The sequence below is a fragment of the Tigriopus californicus genome, chromosome 9, assembly GCF_007210705.1.
Source record: "Tigriopus californicus strain San Diego chromosome 9, Tcal_SD_v2.1, whole genome shotgun sequence".
NCBI classification, from domain to species: domain Eukaryota; kingdom Metazoa; phylum Arthropoda; class Copepoda; order Harpacticoida; family Harpacticidae; genus Tigriopus; species Tigriopus californicus.
In genome coordinates, this window is record NC_081448.1 from 3,214,914 (window position 1) to 3,237,152 (window position 22,239).

Genomic DNA, 22,239 nt, shown 5'->3' on the forward strand with positions numbered 1-22,239 from the left:
GTTCACACTTTTCCACGTTTCCATCCTAATACCATACTACACCCATAACAATCTTCCTACCCAAGACACCAAATGGTCGTGCCTGTTCATTTGAAACTTAGTGGCCTTAAAAGTCGTTCGAAAAAACAACATAACTGTGATTTTTAATGTTGCATCCTTTCTACTCAGAATGGCGCAATTCAAGGCGTATATTGGAAAAGATTTGAATTGAAAGGTGGCCTCACAATCTAAAACAAGAAACTGTACACTTGAACCCTTGGTCTAAGACAGCTATAAAGTTTGTAATGCCATCTCATGTTTCAAGAACCACTGTGTATGGTTGCATGACTGTTTCTTGAGACATGGACGAAGTTCAGATTCCAAAAGGTCAATATAAATATCTTCAACAGGGAAATAATGCGATTAAAGCACGTTTTCATAATCTCTCCCCCGAATATCGGGTCAACCCTATAGGTATAATAATTACTTTTCTTCTGACATTTTGCATATTCTAACGTCGAACGCCAATTTCAATTTGAAGATGGAAAATGACAGCCTAGGAGGCATTGTCAAAAACCGAAGAATGTTCTCCCCAGGTGTCATAGCTTCAAATCCTGGTTCAGGGAGTTAACCTTCTGTGTTCTAGAGTGGAGGCAGTGAGACCATGACACAACGTCGTTGTGAAGCAAAACCTGGAGGAGGGATGTACCAGGGACCTATTGTTAGCACGAGAAAAGGTGCAAAGCTCTTAAGATCTCTGGGAACTTTCTTTTTGAGGGAATGCACGTCCAGGGAACAATTGCCATGGGAGCAAGGGGCTCCCACCGTCAATTCGTTTCATCTTGAGAGCACACTCTACTCGAGGTACCTTGATCATGTGCCCACACAATATGAAATAAACTTCTAACCAAGCAATAGCCTGAAATTGAGAGGAACTTGTTCTCGGTAACCATGGATTCTAGGAGTAAGTATGGCACAAGTTCCCGATTGATTGTTTGTTTGATCACAGCCTTGTTCCATTTGGGCACAGTGTCTCCTTAATCGTCGAAATGGGACAAGTGGCTTTGGGATCGCTGCCCAATCCAAACCTAACCCATTTTGAGTACTGCCTAGCTAACCCTCCGAAGACATTTGAACAATTGGTCCAAAGTGGACTTCTCATTTGGGACACGGTTGCCCTATACTTTGTGTCCTCGTTCACCCATATGATCTATCGTTATGTAGAGGTGTCCCATCCAATTTACGCCGTTGTGTTCCAGATCATGATTGTATCCTGCCTCTACAATTGGGCTCGTTACGGTTTGGAATTGTATTTCCATTGGCATGGATGCTACAAGATATGGTTGAGATGGGACGAAATCAGTGGTGGTTTATTTTACCTGTTCCACGAGGGATCCTGGGTGGTGCTTTCGACCGCGAGATATTATTTCGTATTGCACAAAGAAAAAATTAATGAGTTGAAATTCAGCACATTGAAATGGCGAATGCTTTCGGCAGCTTGGATATTTTATCTACTCCACTACCTATCAATGACGGGGACATGGATTGCATTGGCAGGAACGATGGGTAAGTTAAGATAGACCCAGTGATTCCTTGACGCGTCAATTACAACTGAAATGAAGCCTGGATTCAGATGGTAATAACTAGAGATGGAGGAAATATGCAAGATTTTTCCACAAAATATGCAAAAATTCTTTAAATATGCACCGATATGGCAATAAGAAACAGTTCATTTTGGAAATTTTTCCTGCTTTATTTTCGTCATTTCTTATCAGATCTTAGTAGCAGCTGTTGTTAAACATAAATAGTGGTTCTCTTCAAACATTAGGCATGGCCTTGAGGGGTTTCAGTTCTTACATTATTTTCCTAACGCCAGCGGTAAAACAATTGTCATGGGCAGTTTGAGTAAGCTCAGGCAACTGGAACTTGGTTTTTTTTTGCTTTTTTAGCAGTACCATGGCCTAATTTTGAACGCATGCCATAGTCATGAATCAAAACATAGATTCATTGGCTTACGTATCATTTAAAAAATGTCAGCTACTTACCCCAAGCCTGTGTTTCAAGTTGCTAATTCAACTGACCTCATTTTCATTCCTTTATCCATGGAGTCCACCAGGGCTTGAGAGGGAAGCTTTTTGAAACCTTGCTATAAGACATTTGAGCATGGCGTTGCCTCCTCATTGGGTACTTCATTGGGAAGAAAGAGTTGATTAAGCACCCCCTCAGCTTGCATGCATCTGATTGGGAGGTAACGCTCTGCTTGAACGTCTTCCAGCCAAGGTTTTGTAGAGCTTCCTGCTCCAGACCTTGTGGCTTCCATGTCCTATCTTAAGCAGCACAACTCAACTCAGTACGGTAATCAGTTCCGTCAATTTAACGCGTATAAAATACTAGAAGCAAAATTTTCACGCCAAGTTAAAAATGTTTTTATGTGACACATTTTTACTTATTCACATAACCCATTTTTTATCTGGAAAAGCCGTTTGTAAACCATTTTGTTGCTTTTGAATCTTCGATTTTTGGAACTCAGTTTTTGAAACCTTAAAAACAAATTTTGCTTAATAATGTTACTTGTACTTTGGTTTTTTAGTTCCTCTTCTAGTTTGAAAAGTACGCCCATGACCTTCCAAGAGTAGGTGTTGGCATCTTCTCAGTTGCTTTAATATAGTCTGTACCAAAAAACATTCAAAATATGCAAAGAAAATTGCTAAAGGAGGGAGGAGACGTGGTGTGGTGGTTAGCGTAGTCTCCTATCATGAGAGAGGTCCCCGGTTCGATTCTCCTCCCCGACCTTTCTCAAGGAAAATTTTAGACGCTAACCACGCCCACAGACGGAGAACCAATCTGATACGGACTACGACACTNTCAACAGAAGAAGAGAGACTGGCATAGATTTTTCAGTTTCTCCTCTGTTTTGAAAAGTACACCCATGACCTCCCAAGAGTAGGCGTTGGCATCTTCTCAGTTGATTTAATGTAGTCTATACCAAAAAACATTCAAAATATGTAAATAAAATTGCTAAATCGAGAAATATGAAAAATATGCAGTTTAGCCAATTATTGCACAAAATATGCAAAATAGGCCATTCCATTTTCCCCCATCTCTACTAATAACCAATAGAATCACGTCAATCTTACTTTGAACAAGGTGTTTGCCCTCGTTCGAAGATTATTGTTGAAACTATTGGTGCGTTAGCTAGAACGGGCAATTCAAAGTACTATGATACCACTTTCTTCCGTTTATTTGTGGATCTTAATAGCGGTCTGATTAATGATTAGACGGTTTTAACCTGAACTTTTCCTGAGTGGAAAAAAACAAATTTTTGAAATGCTGACCTTTTCTATGCTTAAGTAGACTTACAAAATAATTACTTCAAATCCTTGGCATTCGCGTGAGTAGGTCTCTCTTTGTCCCTGAGCTGGAATTTTTAGTTTTAAGTCTTAGATAGGTGTTAAAAATTCATTGCCTTTTTAACTTCAGGTTGGCCAGAGAAAAATCAAGCAGAGTTCACTTTCGTGAACAAAGTAATCATTCACATCCAAATCGCAATATTCATGGCGTTTCCGGATCTCGTCAACGTGTTGATCTATTTCCAATTGCGGAAATCTCAACAGAAGAACTTGATTCATCCCCAAAGCTCTTGCAGTTCAGTAGTGAACATCAGCCAAGACCTTACAGTAGCTCATTTTGGAGGAGTTTATGTAGGCGAGCCTCTACCAGACTTGGAGCAGGGCCAGTCGCTCGATCATCTTCAATATCAAAACACACTTCGCCAAGAAAAGTGAGTATGACATAAATGGACAGTTACCACTTTATAATGAACTTCAGAAGAAAGGGCAAAGATTCCTTGAGAAAGGGTAGTTTGGCGGCCATTGCACATGGCCAGTATTACTCTAGGGCTGCCAGCTTCTGCAAAACAAAGGTCAATTGTACGTAATGCTAATTATGACGATCTGAAAAGTTCCGCCAATCAAAGAAAGAAATAGCTTTATCCAATAAACGATTACCCACATGATTGAAATGTTCTTTTTTGTTTGGATTTTCACGGGCTTTCTAATCGCCACAGGGAATGTAATCCCCAGTTCCATTGAAATGAAAGGCTAAATTTTGTCTGTATGTTCAATTCAACTCGTCAAATTTCAAAGTGTTGGTTGCGTAGCGAGTGAAAGTGATTGCATTTTAGATGCTCATTGATTCAGCTAAGAATGATCCTTTAAAGTTGCTATAAGTTGGAGAAAATCATTGACCAATCAACACATTTATTTCCCATAATTTCTATGTTAGCCTGAACCAATGCCCTTCAGAATTCTTTTGATTATGAATGCTTGAACACATTACTAGAAGTTTTATATTAAGTTTTCATATTAAGTTTTTCTTTGACCAACACATGTCTTGAGGGGCAAAAATGGACAAACATGGTTGAAGGGGCGTGCTTACTACCTTGTATATTTTTGAATGAATATTTTTCAGATGTGGAACTTGGAATATATTGCTATTTTCACCATAGCTTGAATATGATGAAGAAGTGAAATAAGCGTAAATTAATTGAAGTCAGTTGTTTTGGCAGTATTTTTGAACACTCGCAGACCGTTTCATTTACATATCTTTAAAGCTTGCTCTGAAATTAAACTTCTTATTATTTGATTTCAGGGATGAGTTGGACATGGCCATAAACGCGTTACAGACTCATCTTTGGGCGTGCTTTGGCGTGATACCGGTGATGTTTTTCTCAATGCTACCAGAAGGATTTACTCGGACCATTTTGGTGTCGATTTCGTTATCAGTCCATCGGGCATATCTACCCCTGTTACTGGCCACGCGAAATTTTGGACAGTTGTCCAAATACTGCCGAATCTATTTTTCTGACATCTTCAAGCGCAAACCATGTTAGTTCGTGTCAAGAGACTGTAATTTCAAATTATCCCTTGATCTATATTGAAAAGGAATTCGGTCCAAAAGAACTTAAGGAGCGAGTTGCTTAATTCATTTTACCACCATGAAATCATGTGTATTAACGACAATAAAACAGAAATTCGATCCCTAAATATTAATCTTTATATCACAAGTTAAGCCAGGTTGAAACTTTTTGCTATCCATATCTCATATGACATTACTAATGAACCATTTGCTTCAGAAAGTCTGAATTTTAAACAAAATAAAGATTATTCTCCAAAATTGCGGAATATTTTGTATTAGAAAACGATATTCCGTGCTCTCTTTGACATACTGATGGGGATCAAATTAATAATCACGGGAGGTTGCGAATAGGGCTAACAATTTACATTTTCAATGGCATATGACATTAGTGGTTCCTCTTTCCTTTGGAATTTGCAGTTTGATATGATCCCATCAATACTTTGACAGCCGTCAAAAATTGAGGTTTGGTGAAATTATCAACTGATTATGAGAGTAAAATCTACACTTCCCAGAGTAAAAAATACGCTCACCATGCATATTGATCAAAACAAAAAAGCGCAAGCAAATAGTCGAACATACAAACTGACTCCCGTGACCTTTCTTAAGTGGTGGGACAAGTTTGGCTACCATTTTCTTTACATATTATGGCTTGCAGCTACGTTTTTTCTCCATCACATGTGTCGATCATCTCATTGCTCTCGTGATATTTCGTATCATGAATAACGATAGCTCGAGTTTTGGCCCTTTGCTTCACGAATCCGAGAAATATCTACTTCCATACATCTCGAGTGCCGAAAGTCAACCACAAGCTCGACCGACCTTGTGCACAGAACAAGAGGCACAAAACCACTTTGGTATTTGGTGACACGGACAGCCAAATGGTCTCACCCTCATACACAGCCCTAACAGGGAATTACACTGCCCTCCCCCCTCCCCCCACCTTTTCCTCTGTTTTTACGATTCAGTTCGATCAACTGAGAATTGCCATCGTGCAAACCATGAGCCTGCCATTTAGAACACCGCTTCAACCACTTTTATCACTTCATGTACAGCTTATGGCTACCTTCGGTGGTAAAAACTCGGAAGCCCCCGCTGAATGACTCATCCAGCGCCTCCTTTCTTCTGGCCAAGCGATGTCCATAGGTTTCATTGATCCGTATGACCTCCTATACCTCTAGCCCTTCCAACATTCGTTTCCCGGGGGGACAAAGGACACAACACGATATACCTGAAGCCCTTTGGATAACCATCGTCATCTCAGAAACCCATGCATAAATAAGCAGCCCCAAGCAGCCTGGCAGGTCATTGCCAATCAAATGAACTAACATAAGGTCCGCCGAAGATGTTCGGCCCTCACCGGCAAAAATTAAGAGTGACCATGGTTTTGCATGGATTCGCGTACTTCATCCTCAGTCAGAACACCCTAGCGACAAGCCCGAATTGGCCTCTGATAGGGCAAGAAGCCTCCTTATCCAGCCAACAATCCTAGAGTTCTTTGGCCTAAACGAGCGAAGCAGGATGGTGCAAGGCTTCGATTCCCAAATCTGAGTCACGGGATCATCAGTGTGCCAACCACCGATCGAATGCACCTCCTCGCACCAACACGCGGTCGATCCTGTTGTCCTGCTCGTCGACACGGCGAACGTGGATGGAGAAATAGAAAGATCATTACCAAGGAAGGCGGTCGACGGACGGACTCAATCCCTCTCTTTGCTCAGACTTGTCCCTCTTTTCAAGCAGTTGTGAGTTCTGACTGGTCGCCGAACGGTAGCGACTTGGGCAGGGAAGGCCCATGCCCAACCAGCCTCCAAGATCTGCCTGAATCTTCTAACCCTGTTCATGATGATTGCAAAAGTGGCTTGATGCAAGTTTTGCAAAACAATTTGCCTCTTACATCATTTTCTGCAAAACTATTGCAATTGCATTTTATCAGGAATATTCAATATATTTTCAGCGGTTTTCTTTTGGTGGAGGATAGAACCTTCAACCTTCTCCAAATTTATGGTACTCTTATGAATTAAACGCAGGATTTCATACACCTGTTTGTTTTTGTAGTTGCAAATCTAGGGAAAAAAAATATTTGATCATTTACCCCAGATATGCTTTGGTTTATGTTCAGTTCATCAAAAATGCTGATTCATAATGAAGAAAAAAATGGTTTAGGCACATTGTACACCCAAACCATGGTTAATAAATGAAAAAAAGCTTCCAAAAAGTAGATTTTTAGTTAGTTTTTTACCATTTAGTCAAAGCATAATATTTTTTATACTTACCATCCCACCGGTAATGGAAGATTGCTATGGGCAAAACATGGAACAATTTCAAATCAAGAATTAATAAATGTGTTGCGATATATTCTATTAATGAAAATGGACTCGTGAATAAGAGCTATTTTTGCAAAGGCTGCTATTTCAATCAACAAATATTGCCGGTGGTCTTTTATGAAAACATCTCGGTTTTGTGCCATTTTTGATTTTTTTTTCTTTTACAAAAAAATGATTTCCAAATTCCGGGCGCCCCTAATGATTACTCACTCGATCCTGGATGCCTCCTGTGCCTGAGAAAGAGGAGAGGAGGGTGGGTTCGGATGGATTGAGTGAGGCAGCGGGTAAGGAAGGACGAATGGATGCATGGAGTGGGATGAGCCTGCTAGCCCCCTGGAAAGGGCAGGATGGGCGAGGGAACAAGTTCCCCCTCACTCAGGCTTGCCATAAACAAGCCATATTATCCAAGATCCCACTCGGAAATCCTCGTCAAGCTAACGTTTTACTCGGCCAATAGTAGTCTCAAATTTAGCATAACATATCTGAATTGACGCAAGTTGTCCAAAAACCGCTTAAACCGGCTTTTTGAGACCCACAGTGACTGTTGGCCAAAGTTGGAAGATGACTTGCCGATTGTTTTGGCATAACTGTGATTGTCTCTCGGCTCTTCTTTTCCTCCACGACGTCCGAAAGAAAGGCGAAGTAGGGGAAGAGAGAATCAGTAAGAGTGCTTATTCATTTTCCTCGTCATCCACGTTCCAGCACTTGTCAGGTCTCTTCAGGTTGTTGGTCGAGCTCCCAAGACGCTCCCCACTCCCCTCGTGCGCGAGGCCACGCCTCCCTCTCCTTGTGCCCCGTGATTTTCCTCCATCTCGGATTCCTACTCCTAATCACCAATCGTGCATAGTAGTACTCTAGGTGTGAAAGAAAGGTGCCTCCTCCTCGTCCTCGTCGTCCAAATCTTGACTTACAGTGGATAGACTAGGTCTGATCGCCGGGTGTCGTCATTATTGCTGTTGTGGTGTTGGTCTTGGCCCAAGGCGTGGATCTCTCGGGGAATCGGATTGGGATCATTTCTCGATCTCATTGCCAGAGCTTTACCTTACCCTCGCTCTCAGGTGGGATCGGTATCAAGTCTAGTCGGAGTAGAGTGGTCTGACCGGTTTGACTTGTCCGTCAATAGTGTATGGACATTGTGATCGACATTTGTGGTGAGGAGCCTTGATGCGCATTTGAAGGGAATGAAAGGCTAACTTAATCTCGTGCCTTGTAGTAGAAGAGAAGAGCCGAATGTGCTCAGTGTTGTTGGTCATCGGAAGTTGATTTTTAACATCGATAGCAGTAGCATCATCATCAAATATCATCATCAAAAATCATCATCATAATCATCATTGTCCATCTCGAGGCAGAGCTGCTGCTCTTTTTGAAAAGGGGAGTGTATATTTTCCACACTGTTGAGTTTATGGCAGCATTGGATGAGTGGTGAGTAAAGCCGACAAGGAGAGGAATACTCGCACACATACACACTAGAGAGCTAAGGAGTGGTGTTCAGGTCGATTTCTCGCTGCCAATTCGCCGCTTTCCTCCTTCCTCTCCTGCTATCTCCCACATAGTATATATGCATACGACTACTAGCGCACATCAAATTCGACTCGTTCGTGTGTGGGAATCATTCAAGGAGTGGGGCATTGTGGATGCAATTACAGGCTACGACAAGTACTAAGTTGCATACATGCTCGCGAGACTGACGAGAGCGCTGGTGAGTGAGGTGAGCGAAAAACCGAAGTCTGCACAGCTGTTCCCGCACTCCCGACTACTAGGATAGTCTTGTGTCGTCGATAAGGCCGGACTATTTCGATGAAAAGTTCATAGTGACTACCTTCGTTGTGGGGGAGTCCATCCTTCGCCTTCTCTTGCTCATCATCGTCCCCGTTTTCTTCTTCCCCGCTTTTGGGCCCAAGTGCTGACTTAAAAGGGCCAAATCTATCCCGTCTGCTCGATCTTCGACATAGAGGCCAAAACTAGTGGGCAAAAGCAGCGAGGAGTTTAATGGCGGGTGGTGGAGCATTGTGGTGAAGCCATCCATGTGTGGACTTTTACCAAACCACTTGTGAACCTTGAGTTGGTCATGGTTCTGTTGTGAAGACCACACTGACAGTACCTCGGTCGAGATCAATTTGACGTCATCTTTCAATCTAAGGTAAGTCCCTCATGAGGACACACGAGGTCGTTTACTCACTCTCTTCGCTCTTTTTCATCGTCAGCTTCCTCTTCTTCCTCTTTCTCATGCAATGTAAATATGATATTCATGCCAGGTGAAACTGGGGTGAGAAGCGTTGCCCGGTCTAATATTACAAGCCACGCACAAAACTACCCACAGTACTTGAGCACAAGTTAGGGGAACTTGATAAGGATTTACATCAGCCTCTGTTCCTCCTGATGAGACGGACTGGTGAAATGTTTAATCCTGTGGTTAGGGCGTTTTTCCTTTTCATTTGTGGCTTCTAGCCACACAATTTCTTGTTGGACCGCTACAATCATTTCCGAAATGTGCTGAATTGACCTGATGAACATGTATTCACGTTTTGTGTTTCAGGCTCTGACTATGAGCATGCTTGAGCCGGAATCTTCCGAGGTCTTTGATGATATCCAGCACACGGGTATTCTACACACTCGCGAAGAGAGTCATGACGACAACATCAATGCTAATGTCGACCAAGAGGCCTTCAGCAGCGGCTCCTTGGGGAACCATCCTGGAGAGACAATTCAAATGCTAAGAAATGGAAGCAGCCATGCCTGTTCAACCTCGCCCGATCCTTCTGCTCCATTAAACCTCCACGAGAACTCTGAAGATCTCGTCATCAAAGGGACCTCGTCCTCCAATCCAGCCTCTCAACAGAGAAAGTATGGATTCCTGTACGACTCCTCAACTCATTCTGTTGCCACCACCACCCGATACGCTGAGAGTGACAAACTCCGGTCTATGCGGGCCAAAAAAGAGCAACGTGAAAAGCGGAAAGAGAACAAGAACGTCAAAACGGTCTTTAAAGTGGAAGGACACGATCAATACGACTACAACCGTGTCTTGGAGTTTTTGGGCGAAACCACGAAAGAAGAACTCAAGAAAGGCAAAAAGACCCAGAAGTCTGGCGGTGCAGTGGCCTTGACGGCGACCAGTGGCAATGGGAGCGTGCTGATATCTACCAACAGTTCTGGAAATGGCGGAGTGAAGAGCAAGGCCAGTCGTAAGAAGTCCAAGGACGGGTCGGATCTAAAGACGAAAACGTATCAAGTTAATGGCAATGCTAAAGCTCATTCCGCCGGCGAAGAAGAAGAAGAGGATGACGACGATGGTAATGACAGTGATAATAATGTGGGTGCTCCTGGCCGGAAGGTGAATGGCGTAAAAGACAATTCGAAGAAAGTGATCACGAAAAGTAACAGTGAGGAGTCTTCGTCCACCTCATCCAGCCGACAGCGCGATTTGAAAGAGGAGGAACTCATCAAGTTTGATCATAATAATTTCATGGTTATGGTCAATCCGCCTGATCCGGGCGACCTTCGCCGCCAAACTAGTCGATCCATTGAAAATTTAAGCAGTTTCACCACAGTAACGAAGAAAAAGAAAAAGAAGTCGCCAACCTTGTCCTCAGACGATGGCTATCACAACTATAGCGGCCGTTCCTTGAACTCAACTCCAGACTACAGGAGCAATAATAACTACAGTAATAATATTAATATTAATAACAACGTTGGCCCTCCTGTTGGCAATGGTGGAGGGTTCATGGTTGGAACTCACTCGCGCAACAAGTTCCACCCGAACAAGTCTCAGAGTGGTCATGTGGTTATCAACATGGCCAACAGCAGTAGTAGCAGCAACAACAACAATAACAATAACAACAGCAGCAGCAGCAGTAGCCACCACTCCAATCCTCTGAACCGCGACATCATTAAGCTTTTCCGCAATGCTGCCGCTTCCGGCAACAGTGCCCCCAATGGCGTGATGGGCACGAACAGTCACAGCGGTTCGAGTAGCCAATCAAGTAGTGCCGCGGTCACCACTACCACCACCACAGATGTGTCCGCAGCCTCGTCGGTGCCTCAGTCCCCACCCTCCACTGATCTCGAATTTGGAGCCGCTGACTTCCCACCTTTGGCCGAGAACCTGGTCGGCGAGGAGGAGTCAGGTAGTGACAGTGGGCCCACCGCCATTCCGCTCAACAACGCTTCCTCCCTCGGCGGTCCAATCAGCAACAACAACAACCTTCCTCTGTCAGACAATGGTCCCTCTTCAACGTCATTTGGAACAGGTCCTCCACCACCTGCCGCATCCACTTGGCCACGGAAGACTGAGGCCTCCAGGGTGGTGGACGGGACTGGTAGTAGCCCAGCTCATTCCCATTCTTCTTTGACGACAAGTGATTCCCAAATGGCTGTGATACCACCCAAAAAGAATTCAGCCTCCGAGGCCGAAACCCCGCCTTCTCTCTGTGGGCCTCCCGACGTGACCCAAGGGATCAGCCCCAATCTTATGAACGCACTCCCAGATGTGACAGCCCAAGCCCCTTACCTCGCCGATTCGCACTCTGGCGACAGCACTCCCCCACGCCAACGTCAACGCCAAGCTGAAGAAGTCTGCTCGCAGCCAAGTCACTGCGATGAACCGCCCCGAGAAAGCGAACATGCCGCCACTGCCTCCATTCACAATGCCGTCTATCGGGCTGACAGCGCCTCCTGTGGAGGTAGTAGCGTCTGCGAGCCTGGCCGGGATACCTCATCTCGTAACAGCACGGCCAGCTTCTTTCTGGACACGGACAACAACGTGGAGATCGTGCTCACCGAAGAGGAGTACAATCGGCGACGTGAAATTGGCTCGGCGCCTGTGGTCATCTTGAGCAAGAGTGAGCATGCGCACGGGGATTGGTTGGGTGGTGCTCCTGACGTCGAGTTCGGATTCGACATCAACCAGACCCTTTTGAACGCTCCCGCAGCAACAGCATCCCACGCCTCAGCCAACGACCTCTCGATGATGACCCAAACCTTGGCAAAGCTGCCGTCTGGAGGCGGTATGTACTTGGGTGGCGATTACGCTCCCATGGCCGTGATACCACCCACCACACCCATTAGCCATGTGGATGGTGCCATCGTGAGCTTCGGTGAGAGCATCGACCCAGTCTCGCCGCAAGCCAATTACTATTCCTCTGTGATGTCCATCCCTGACGGACAGGGGATGACTTGGGCCGAGATGGTGGCTGCCTCCTCATCCAGCTCTGGTCCCGGCTCACCTGAAATGCCACCCATTTTCCCGTCCAGTCGCAGTAGCCACACGCCCATTTTTCAGGCCACACCCGAGGACCTGTCCCCGAGCTCCTCCGGGCGTGCCACCCCAGTCATTGAGTCTTCAGTTCATTACGCGTCTAGCTCGACCATAGGCGGCTGTGGAGCCCCACCATTACCGCCGCCTTGTTCCAATGCATCATCCTCGCTATCATTAGCATCATCATCAACAACGTCAACATCATCACCTTCAACCACCAGCTCGTATCATCTCAATTATCTTGAGTTGGTCACATTTGTGGCTTCGGAGTGGCAGATCACTCGGGACGATTTGAAGTCCAACCGTGCGCAGGTCTACTCAGCGAGCCAATTTCTGCCGAAGAGTGCTCCCTCATCTGCCACGCCCCTAATGAAGTCGTCTTCCAAAGCTGCTCTCATTTAGGTTTCATCAAGTCGAGAATCGCCCAGCCTCTCTGGATGCAAATGAAAGGCTATTTTTCGCAAAGGGAGGGGAGCATTTGTCACCCGAACCATGTTGTCAGCCCCAAGCTCCGCCCATGGCAGACCTTCATCAGGAGGTTTTTTTATATTGTCCTCACGTGAACGGTTCTTAAAGTCGTTTTGTTGGCATCATCAAGAAATTACCTAACAGTTAAATGAAAATCAAACACTTTTTGGGAGACAACGTGGACATCCATCTGTTATCCCGCGAATTTCCTTGTTCTCCTTCCCTCGCCCTTCATAGTAACTCTGATTGGCATTTTATTGATTGTAAATCGAGTGTTCTGCACTTTGCTCCTCCGTATGATTACATTATTGTTAGCCTAAACAGCACCAACAACAACAGCCACAACCACAACGTTATCAGCATCTCCATCAAACTTTTCATCGTTCTCACGATCCCAACGGCTCCGGGACATTTTTAATTCCATAATATATATTCCAAATCAGTCACGTTGATGAAGTGACAAGCAAGTACGAGAAAGAAAGCTTTGATGATTCAAATCTGAACATAACACATGCAAATGTAAGAAGGAGTAAATACAAGAAGCATTATCTGCGTCAAGAGGAATAAAGCAAGTCAAAACAGAAAATACAAAATCACACCCATCCACAAACCCGTTTTCATTATTGCAATATCAACTGGAGACCCTTCAATTTCAAATATTTTCGATTTTAATGCCCGGCAAGCCTTAAAGAAAATATGCACTCGGCATTCGTTTTGCCCTGCGTAGACTTCATTTGAACGGGTTTGCCCAACTCACAAGTCCATTTTACCGACAAACTTCAACAACCTGTCCGACCTTCGTATTGGACACGCGTAGGGCCTATTTAGAAAAAACTGCTTTCCTTATAAGCATATCTATATGGATAAAACGTGCCGAGAATTTCAAGCATTGCTGCGATTACTTTTGGGAGGGACCTTTCAACAGGTTCTTGACAACCAAAGAAGGATCGGCCGTGGTAAGGAGATTATGATGGTCCATGCTCTCTCAGCCCCTGAAGCGACTTTCACGCAATCTGGATAAGACTGTGGACAAGCCCTAATTTCGGATTATTGCCAGTAATAAGGGATAATTTGATGGGACGAAAAAAATGCAACGACAACACACTTAGTATAGATTTTCTTCAAAGAACACGGATCAGAAAAGGTTTGAGAAACATTAACATCCCATGGGTTCTATGATCGCTTGTCAACTGAATTTGTTATCTCTAAGGAGGACTTTTCCAACCCTAAAAATACAATAAATGATACTTTAAACGAAGGGGTGTTCTAATGCATGTACATAATACGAATTGCCAATAACTGTTTATTATCATGTAGTACATGGCCTAGGTTCTAATTTGCAAGAAGTACACAAGTTTTTGCGTTACTTTGATTATTATTATTATTATCACCTTAGATAATACTGACGGGTCATTCTTTATTTCGAACGATTGATGAGTTTTTTGTTGTGCCTGAAAAACAAAAAGGAAACTCGATGAGTTTGAATTTGTTGCGACTTCCGTGATTGGCACCATGTTATTTTCCTCTCAACTTACATATCCAAGAGTTTTTGCCTCTCCTCTTTGATTTTATTGGCTTGTGCCATGTTCCGCATAATCACAGCAGCCTCGGCAAATTCATTGATCTTCTCGAAATCTTGCTTGGCAACCTGCAACGAAGAAAACTTGCCAAATCTCGCACGAGTTTTTGCAAAGAAATCGAAAGCGTATTTTTGAAACACACTATCCCGCTGTTTTAAAATTAAATTGTAAGAATGCTGCTTCGTTTGACTTTGAGGGAAATCATATTTTCAAAAAGATTACCGGAACCATAACGAATTCTTCCGTTTCAATCTTGCGTTTTTTCCCACTGGGCTTGGTGAAGACACTATTGGATCGAGCCAATCCATCGGCCGCATCCATCAACTTTTGAGTTTCATCCACCGCACGTGTTTCGTCCTGTTGCCGATCTCGCTTAGGACAAGTGCAGAGCTTCAAATCGATGATCACCCGACCCACTACGTTCCCAATGCCTTGTTCCAAGGTGAAGATCAACTTGATGGGTTTCCGATTGATCCCACCCACATCTGAACTCAAGCACATGAATTTGTAAAGATAGGAGGTGTAAGTGGTCCCACCTTGGGGCTTCTCCAATGGAACAATCACGGATAGGCGTTTGGAGACGGGATCTTCCTCGTAGACCACGCCATCATGACTGACCCGAACTAAATGCTCGCGATGTTCCTGGAATCAAGAAACCGTCGCAATACCAGGGAGATTTGACATATTAAACGATTGGTGTTTTCTCACCGGCGGAAAGCCTTGATTGGAAGAATCCGAGGGCGAGGCATGATTAGGACAACGTTTCACCGGATCCGATAAGCAACCGGCTAAAGCAAAGATTGGGAGAGCTCGCACGTAGAACCCTTCCGTATCAGTTTGATTGAGACTGAATGCGATATTCACACTTTTGGCCATGATGATGAACAGCTTGTTTAATCGCTCAGAGAACTGGAAAAAAAAATCAATATTAATTCAAGTCCAGACACTTACACGCCCAAGTTTCATATCTTCAAATACTTACATCCCAAGTTTTGTTCTTCCCGTTGTTCGTCAGTTTAATGAAACTGATTTTAAAACCATAATCGCCCTCCCATTGTTCCGTAGAAGGGTGGGCCGAAGTGGGTGACAAAGTTTCGCCCACTTTCCGCATTTTAGGCGATGATTCCGGAGTACCCACCATGGGTTCACCCCAAGTGGTATCGAAATTAGTGATAACTGTACACGTGTTGTCCGTGTTCACCCGGATTAATTGCACATTGGAGCCATCATCGGACCGGTCCTCTTTGGTCTTTAATTCATTAGACTCTATGGCGGATGAGAGAAGATCTCCATGGATGGCTTGATCAGTCTGATTCGGGTTGGCGGGTTCAAGGCCCAAAGCCTCTTTAACGTGATTGGTCAGGCTTTCATCGGAGGAGAGCATCATATGATTGTGCCCACTGATGTCATTGGGGTTGGCGAAACCTGGATGGCGTTCTAAGGTGTCGGACCGACCGATTTGCAAGGCAATCTGTTCGCTGGGCGTATGATAGGCGGTCCATAGATTACTACTCTGACTGGTGGCGGGTTGGTCGACCAAACGAGTGAAAGTTCTTAACAAAAAGAAAAGAACAAAGTCTAGTCAGTGAGATCTCAGATATTAAACCTTCAAGGTAAACCTCGACGATCTTTTACAGGTACAGACAAGTTCAATTTCGTCAATACTTCATCCACGAGTAAACAGCTACCCCTTCCTCCTTCCCAACAAGATGAGCCAGAACAAGGTCGTCTCGTTTGATTGACGGTGTAGGTCGTGTTTGAACTTGCTTTCATGATACTCACTCAGAGACACCTTGAGCTCTTAAATCAGTCTGCAATTGCTGTAGCTCGTCCTCGGTCAATGGAGCGTGCGTGGGACTTCTTTGAGGCTGATGATGTCGAGGTGTGTGGTGGGTGACCTCTTGTGGTGATTGACCCGACCCACCCGTCATATTGGGATGAAGCGAGTACTGATTCGAGGGAGAGGACGGATATGGCAAATGGTACTGCGGATGGTACGTGTAAGGTACACTTGGGACTAAAAATTGATGCTCATAGCCGTGATGGTTGGATGGTGTTGGGGCCGCGTTCCGGTCCACGGGCTCATTAGGATTACCTTGAATGCTAAAATGAAAAGACATGAGACATCTCACGTCCCGTTGGTCCAGGTTTAAAGCACTCACACCATGCTGTTGAGCTAAATCGAGAATGTCCTTCTTATTCATGGATGTTGACGGGTGGATCTTGAAAATTGGAATGACTCACCTGTTGGGTTTCCTTGGGTCATTTTTGGGGGGGTATCGGCTAATCAGTGCAAGGTCAGCTTGTGGTTGTTGACCACTAATGTTGCGTTGAAACTGAGCTAGTTGATCATGGGTCAGCTCAAGCGACAAAGAACGGTTCCACTTGAATCAAGTTCATTCTTGCACAATGATCCTGGAGTTCTCTAAGTTGAGTGAATAGGAATGCAAATTGGCGTCTGGAGCTTGAGGAGAATTCTCGCAACCTATTGTCATGAGGATAAAAAACATTTTTGGGTAATTGTACTTAACTTGGTAGTTGGTATGAAATATTCGATGTAGACATTACTTCGAACATTAAACAACTGAATCAGGGATGTGATCCATGGCCGTTGACAAACATTCCTTGGATGGAATTTCTGAACGAAATTTTGTTGTATTAATAAACTCAACCCGACAACGGCTGGGGATAATTTTTATACCTTATGATACGGTTTTAGCTATTGTAAAATGTTATGTGTAAAAAACTAGAATCATTACTCATCTAAACTGCGGTTGGCAGATGTTTTAGTGAGGTAATGTTACTCCGCAACAAGAATATTAATGTGCTATCAATTTGAATCTCTACATGAAAAACTTTCCCTTTGTCTGGCTCATAGTGCTCAATCAAATGTTTCAGGTTAATGTCACAGATTTAGGCAAAAGTTTTGGCTTTTTCTAGCACACAAGTTCACTTAATAGTGACAAAGATATGCTTCAAACAACACTGAAACATAATGTAGGTGCATTTTTACAACTAATAACAGATGGAAGTTTTGTTAACGCTAAACGGGTGATACAACACGGACGAAGAAAGAAATTTGACTTGCACGAAAAAAAAAATTACGAGTGTGATGAATTCGTGTAAAGTTCCAAGATAATTTTGGTGTAAGTGGTTGCCACAAACAACCAAGCATTGAAAGAGAATCATAGGTGTTTTAACCGCTATAAAGCGAAAAAGAGCCAACTAATTAACAAACTTTGAATTCCAATGTCAATCATTGGAATTCAATACGTGAAAACTGGAGCATAATGGCTAGAAATGATCAGTAGTAGCCTCTTTGAAAGGATAGAGGGTGAGAACTAGAGCTGTGCATCGGATTCGGATCCGGATCGGATTGAGGAATGGAAAAGTCGGATTGGGTTCTGATCCGAACCCAATTCAAAACTTCAGGATTAACTAACTCATCATCACACGGACATTGACCACCAGTCACCAGATTGATATCAATCACCTCTCATCAGATTCATACCAAAAATCCATAATTGGATGGACACCCATCACCCAAACTGGTCCAAGGATGGGTATCAATCCGATGACGGGTGGTTAATGTCCATTCCAATCTGATAAGGGCGGTCAATCCGGAGCTTTGCCATTATGTGGTCTGACATGCTTGCATTGTCTCTCTTGGCATTTGTCCTATTAATGACGTAGGATGGGCCCTTGCGCAATCTAATTACAAAAATCACGCAACCTTATTCATTTTGAGTACCACTACGTGTGTGAATGGGTAAGGTAAATCATTTAAAAAAGTATGGCATAATCAAAGAGACTAGACAGAGTCACGAAAGGAAATATTTACCTACACTTGAGAAATATTGAATGATGTAACGCTTATATATGGACACTATAAATCTGGTCACTCGTCAGCTATTGTTCAAATCCCTTTTTTGGTCCCCTTCAATACATGAGTACCATTGCAAACAGTTGTCAAGAACAAGCAATTTAACACCGATTGAGGTTGATAGTGGTTCGAATTCTCATGAAAATCATGATTTGATACTGCGTTCTCCGAAGCGCAGCATTTCTAGGACCGTGCGCACCCTTCGCAACCTGCACAGCTGATGACCAAGAAGAGCACGTGTATTGGCCATGGCCAAACTTGGCAAAACTTAGGTCAGATTGAATGACTTTGACATAGACGGTCAAACTTCTAATCGACAGTTAGAGACCCTTTTCTAATTGATCAAAAGTGTTTGTTCGAAAAAAATGGTTTGCTAATTTTTGCTGTTTTGCTATGAACCATTTTAATATCAACAAAAGCAAGTCGTCCACGTTACATGGAAAATTTCCAGCCGGATGTTTACCCCAATTTTGTAGCAATCACGTTCTAACAGTGAAAGGAAATACAGAAACATGACGTCCAATTGCAAAGATTCTCTTTACTAGTCGCTAAACATTCGACATATGTCAAAACTGAAAAAATTGACATAATCGCGCCACAATTCTGACCAAATATTTCAACGCCATACTGGCAAAGCTGAGTCAAAACACGTTTTGTTTTTTTTGTAGTGTTTATTATGATTTTTGAGTATTCCCAACAACGCTAACAACCTTAAAACGCCATTGATAAGTAAAACAAAAATGGAACTGAGTAAACGCGATCGTCGTGTGGCCTCGAAAAAGCGGAAAATTGCGGCTTTCTTGGACGTGGCCGCTCTCAATGATCAAGATGAGAGTGTGCAAGAGAAACGCCTCAAACGCGTCCACGCCTCCCATGGGGGTGCCATTCCACCCTTGTTGCCCCTGGGTGCATCGACTCACGCGAAGTCAGGCCCACCTCCATTGTCGGATAAACCGCTCTTGAGTGGGCCGGCCTTTGACGATTTAAGGCGTCGTTTGAAAGAGAGGAAAAAGTATTTGCTGACGTTGCCCAATTTCCGGCTGAAATCCGTGGGCGAAGACGCCTCCCTTGAGGTCCCACCCAATCTGCGCACGCCCCTTTTCATGTCGGATCTACACAAACTCGTCACCTACATGATCATGGGCAACAAAATGCCCTACGCCTGCGAAAGTCTCCGGTAATTGTTGTGTTCCAAAATCTTCATGCATTTGTTGGTAGACTAATTTCTTCAAGGTTCTCATAGTTTAATTCTGATCACGGGCGGAGTCTCTCATCCAAGATTGCCTTCATTCCAGGTGGTGCCAATTGGAGAAATGGAACCGATTGACCCACGTTAATTGCGTTTTCATCCAAGGTCTGAGCGCTCAATCATTCCTGGATCATCGGGATGCTAATCCGGAACAATCTGTGTCGGGGATGTTCCCACACAAGTTGGAATTCATCTCACCCGCGGCTTACGACTCCAACATGGCCTCCGAGATGGTCATCATACCCGTGACCAAACGACGTCAAGACGCCTTGAGGAAGTTGCACAAGAATTCGTCGGGCATCTTGAAATCTGGCGAGGCTTACAAGTTCTATCGCTCCATTTTCCCCATTGTGCCCAACCCTGATAGTGGCAAGAACAAGGTCAACGTGTTGGACACGATCGCGCCCGAGGAGTTGAAATTGCACTTGCTTTTGAATGCGGAGCAAATGCTGGGTGAGAACTATCCGATGCCGTTGCCCGGTTTGAGAAGCGATAAGTTACGCGATTACGTCCTCTCCAATGACAAGTACCAAGAAGTCTCACTAGAGTCGCCCATGTACAGTTTGGATTGTGAGATGTGTCTCACGCGAGAAGGGAACGAACTCACCCGCATTTGTGTGGTCGACTCCGATTGCAAGGTACGATGATTTGATTTGATTTGGATTTGATTTAATTTCGTTTCATGCTGTTCTTCGTGGTACTCTTAGGTCGTGTATCACAGCTTGGTCAAGCCTCAGAACGAGATCGTCAATTACCTGACCAAATATTCTGGCATCACGAAGCAGATGTTGGTGGGCGTGGAGAAGCGGTTGGCAGATGTGCAAAACGACCTGCGGGACCTGCTCCCAGCCAATGCCATTTGGGTGGGCCAATCCTTGAACTCGGATCTCCACGCCATGAAAATGATGCACCCGTATGTGATTGACACCAGTGTGATCTACAATATCACGGGTCAGCGGCATCGGAAAACCAAATTGTCCATGCTCTCTTCGTTGTTCCTCAAAGAGGCCATTCAAACGGCCGGGAAGCAAGGTCACGACCCCATTGAGGACGCCATAGCCGCCATGTAAGATTATACCTGCTTATCTAATAATGTCGTGTTGTCGGGGCTATTAATTTTGAAGAGTGGTATCTGGTTGCAGGAAATTGGTCAACTTGAAGTTGGAGAACGGTTACAGTTTCGGGGATGGACTTCTAGGGGGCCGGATTCCTAACTTGGAAGAAGAGTATGGAAGAGATCAAAAGGCCGTGGATCCTGTGGATCCAGGGGAGGAAGGACAACCCAAGGCCTGTTTGATCACGTCAGTGTTGGACCAGGCCAAAAAAGAAAAGAAAAAGCTTCAGATTGTCGTCCAATCCGAATTAGCGCAGGAGTACAAAGACATTCCCGGCAATGAAGATTCGATCAAAGAGACTGACGGATTCAAGGCCACCCTACAAGAAGCTTGTGATAGTGTGTTGAATAACCAGCTCACTTTCTGTCATCTCCAAGTGAGCGATGTCGCTAAACCTTGGAAGAGTGTCCAGAAGGCCGTCAAGAAGATCTGGTCACATACTTCGAATAATGGGATTTTTATCACGGTTCTCACAGGCACCAAGGAAGAAAATGCCATGGTTGGGATTGCTCTGAAAAGAGTCCAAGAAGATCCTAGTACCGACACACCGTCATCAGAATGAAGTTGTTTTAAGATTTTGTAACACACGGAAAGAAAATCTTACTGAGTATGAAAATAATAGGAGTTCTGGTCTTACGCGATTTCAATTTTCATGTTTTTGCCCACAAGGCTCTATAATTTTTCAAAAAAGCTTCATTTTTTATTCAGTGCCACAGCTTAACAAACAGAGGAAAACGCCAATAAATTGTGGTGCTTTGAAAATAGAAATGCCTCTTCTCTGAATGTCAAACGCGCATCTTTCTAGCTATCCAGAGTTAAAAACCAGACATTTTGATCTTATTTCAACCTGAAGATGCTAGAAGAACGATGATATAAATGAATTCTATATTATACAACTGATCCTAGTCGTAAATTTTGAGAAATGATTACGAACCTTTGTTTTCATTGCAGTTCATTTTTCAACATGTTTGGTGAGCATTTAATACCTTATCAATATATCATCTTTTTAAAAGACCTTTGAAGCACAAGATGTCACTTTTAAAATCATCCGAACAAAGGTTAAAAAAGAAAATTGTTTAAACATTGTGAATTAACGTCCAAAAACTAAAAGTGATAGATGAGTTCATTTAGAGCAAAATGATTTTCACATTTTGTATTTTTGTATTGTGCATTCTTGAGCAGCAAATAATTTTGCTCGCCATTCCATGCAAGAAGTTTGGATGGTTGGACAGTAGTACCGAGCTACCTCTCCTTGGCTCTCATTGTAGCTGCAATAGTTGGAAAACTACTTTTTGCACAAAGGGCGTAAGTTTTCTAATCATTTCTCGGAATAAATTCAGTTTGACTGACTGCGCCTTCTACCCTTGGCATCACTGCGTATATTTTTCAGCGGGCTTCAAAGATAACCACAAACTAGTGCCTTGTAGGAGAAATTGTCCTAATGCATCGTACTAATCTAAATTTAAT

General features: G+C 43.8%; 4 protein-coding genes across 6 annotated transcripts; 3 read left to right on the forward strand and 1 right to left on the reverse strand.

The window, feature by feature from the left end:
- Positions 1 to 578: 578 nt before the first annotated feature.
- LOC131886886 (uncharacterized) lies at positions 579 to 5,019 on the forward strand. Its single transcript, XM_059235337.1, has 4 exons — positions 579 to 716; positions 1,239 to 1,545; positions 3,460 to 3,760; positions 4,630 to 5,019. The coding sequence occupies exons 2-4, from the start codon at positions 1,242 to 1,244 to the stop codon at positions 4,868 to 4,870; spliced, it is 846 nt and encodes a 281-aa protein (XP_059091320.1). The 5' UTR covers positions 579 to 716; positions 1,239 to 1,241; the 3' UTR covers positions 4,871 to 5,019.
- A 2,836-nt stretch (positions 5,020 to 7,855) lies between these two features.
- On the forward strand, positions 7,856 to 13,555 carry LOC131886083 (probable serine/threonine-protein kinase DDB_G0282963). 2 transcript variants are annotated; one of them, XM_059234312.1, is made up of 2 exons: positions 7,856 to 9,360; positions 9,757 to 13,555. In XM_059234312.1, exon 2 carries the CDS (start codon positions 9,766 to 9,768, stop codon positions 12,877 to 12,879), a length of 3,114 nt encoding a protein of 1,037 aa, XP_059090295.1. In that variant the 5' UTR covers positions 7,856 to 9,360; positions 9,757 to 9,765; the 3' UTR covers positions 12,880 to 13,555. The 2 variants fall into 2 exon arrangements, with proteins under 2 accessions (XP_059090295.1, XP_059090296.1); XM_059234313.1 differs by having other exon boundaries at positions 7,863 to 7,881.
- Positions 13,556 to 14,221: 666 nt separating this feature from the next.
- LOC131886087 (cellular tumor antigen p53-like) lies at positions 14,222 to 16,988 on the reverse strand. 2 transcript variants are annotated; one of them, XM_059234320.1, is made up of 7 exons: positions 16,688 to 16,988; positions 16,308 to 16,628; positions 15,508 to 16,078; positions 15,234 to 15,434; positions 14,748 to 15,167; positions 14,481 to 14,593; positions 14,222 to 14,396 (listed from the first exon to the last, which is right to left on the reverse strand). In XM_059234320.1, the coding sequence occupies exons 1-7, from the start codon at positions 16,690 to 16,692 to the stop codon at positions 14,363 to 14,365; spliced, it is 1,665 nt and encodes a 554-aa protein (XP_059090303.1). In that variant the 5' UTR covers positions 16,693 to 16,988; the 3' UTR covers positions 14,222 to 14,362. The 2 variants fall into 2 exon arrangements, with proteins under 2 accessions (XP_059090303.1, XP_059090304.1); XM_059234321.1 differs by having other exon boundaries at positions 16,770 to 16,987.
- Positions 16,989 to 19,059: 2,071 nt separating this feature from the next.
- LOC131886084 (uncharacterized) lies at positions 19,060 to 21,413 on the forward strand. Its single transcript, XM_059234315.1, has 4 exons — positions 19,060 to 19,585; positions 19,704 to 20,295; positions 20,365 to 20,723; positions 20,800 to 21,413. Exons 1-4 carry the CDS (start codon positions 19,149 to 19,151, stop codon positions 21,332 to 21,334), a joined length of 1,923 nt encoding a protein of 640 aa, XP_059090298.1. The 5' UTR covers positions 19,060 to 19,148; the 3' UTR covers positions 21,335 to 21,413.
- Positions 21,414 to 22,239: the final 826 nt, after the last annotated feature.

Coding starts and splice junctions, on each gene's coding strand:
- LOC131886886 (XM_059235337.1), top strand. CDS start 1,242: ATGATTGTATCCTGCCTCTACAATTGGGCTCGTTACGGTTTGGAATTG. Junction 1,546..3,459: donor TGCATTGGCAGGAACGATGG/GTAAGTTAAGAT, acceptor TTTTAACTTCAG/GTTGGCCAGAGAAAAATCAA. Junction 3,761..4,629: donor AACACACTTCGCCAAGAAAA/GTGAGTATGACA, acceptor ATTTGATTTCAG/GGATGAGTTGGACATGGCCA.
- LOC131886083 (XM_059234312.1), top strand. CDS start 9,766: ATGAGCATGCTTGAGCCGGAATCTTCCGAGGTCTTTGATGATATCCAG.
- LOC131886087 (XM_059234320.1), bottom strand. Junction 16,079..16,307: donor AGAGCTCAAGGTGTCTCTGA/GTGAGTATCATG, acceptor CTTTTTGTTAAG/AACTTTCACTCGTTTGGTCG. Junction 14,397..14,480: donor AGGCAAAAACTCTTGGATAT/GTAAGTTGAGAG, acceptor TTTGTTTTTCAG/GCACAACAAAAAACTCATCA.
- LOC131886084 (XM_059234315.1), top strand. CDS start 19,149: ATGGAACTGAGTAAACGCGATCGTCGTGTGGCCTCGAAAAAGCGGAAA. Junction 19,586..19,703: donor TACGCCTGCGAAAGTCTCCG/GTAATTGTTGTG, acceptor CCTTCATTCCAG/GTGGTGCCAATTGGAGAAAT. Junction 20,724..20,799: donor GAGGACGCCATAGCCGCCAT/GTAAGATTATAC, acceptor ATCTGGTTGCAG/GAAATTGGTCAACTTGAAGT.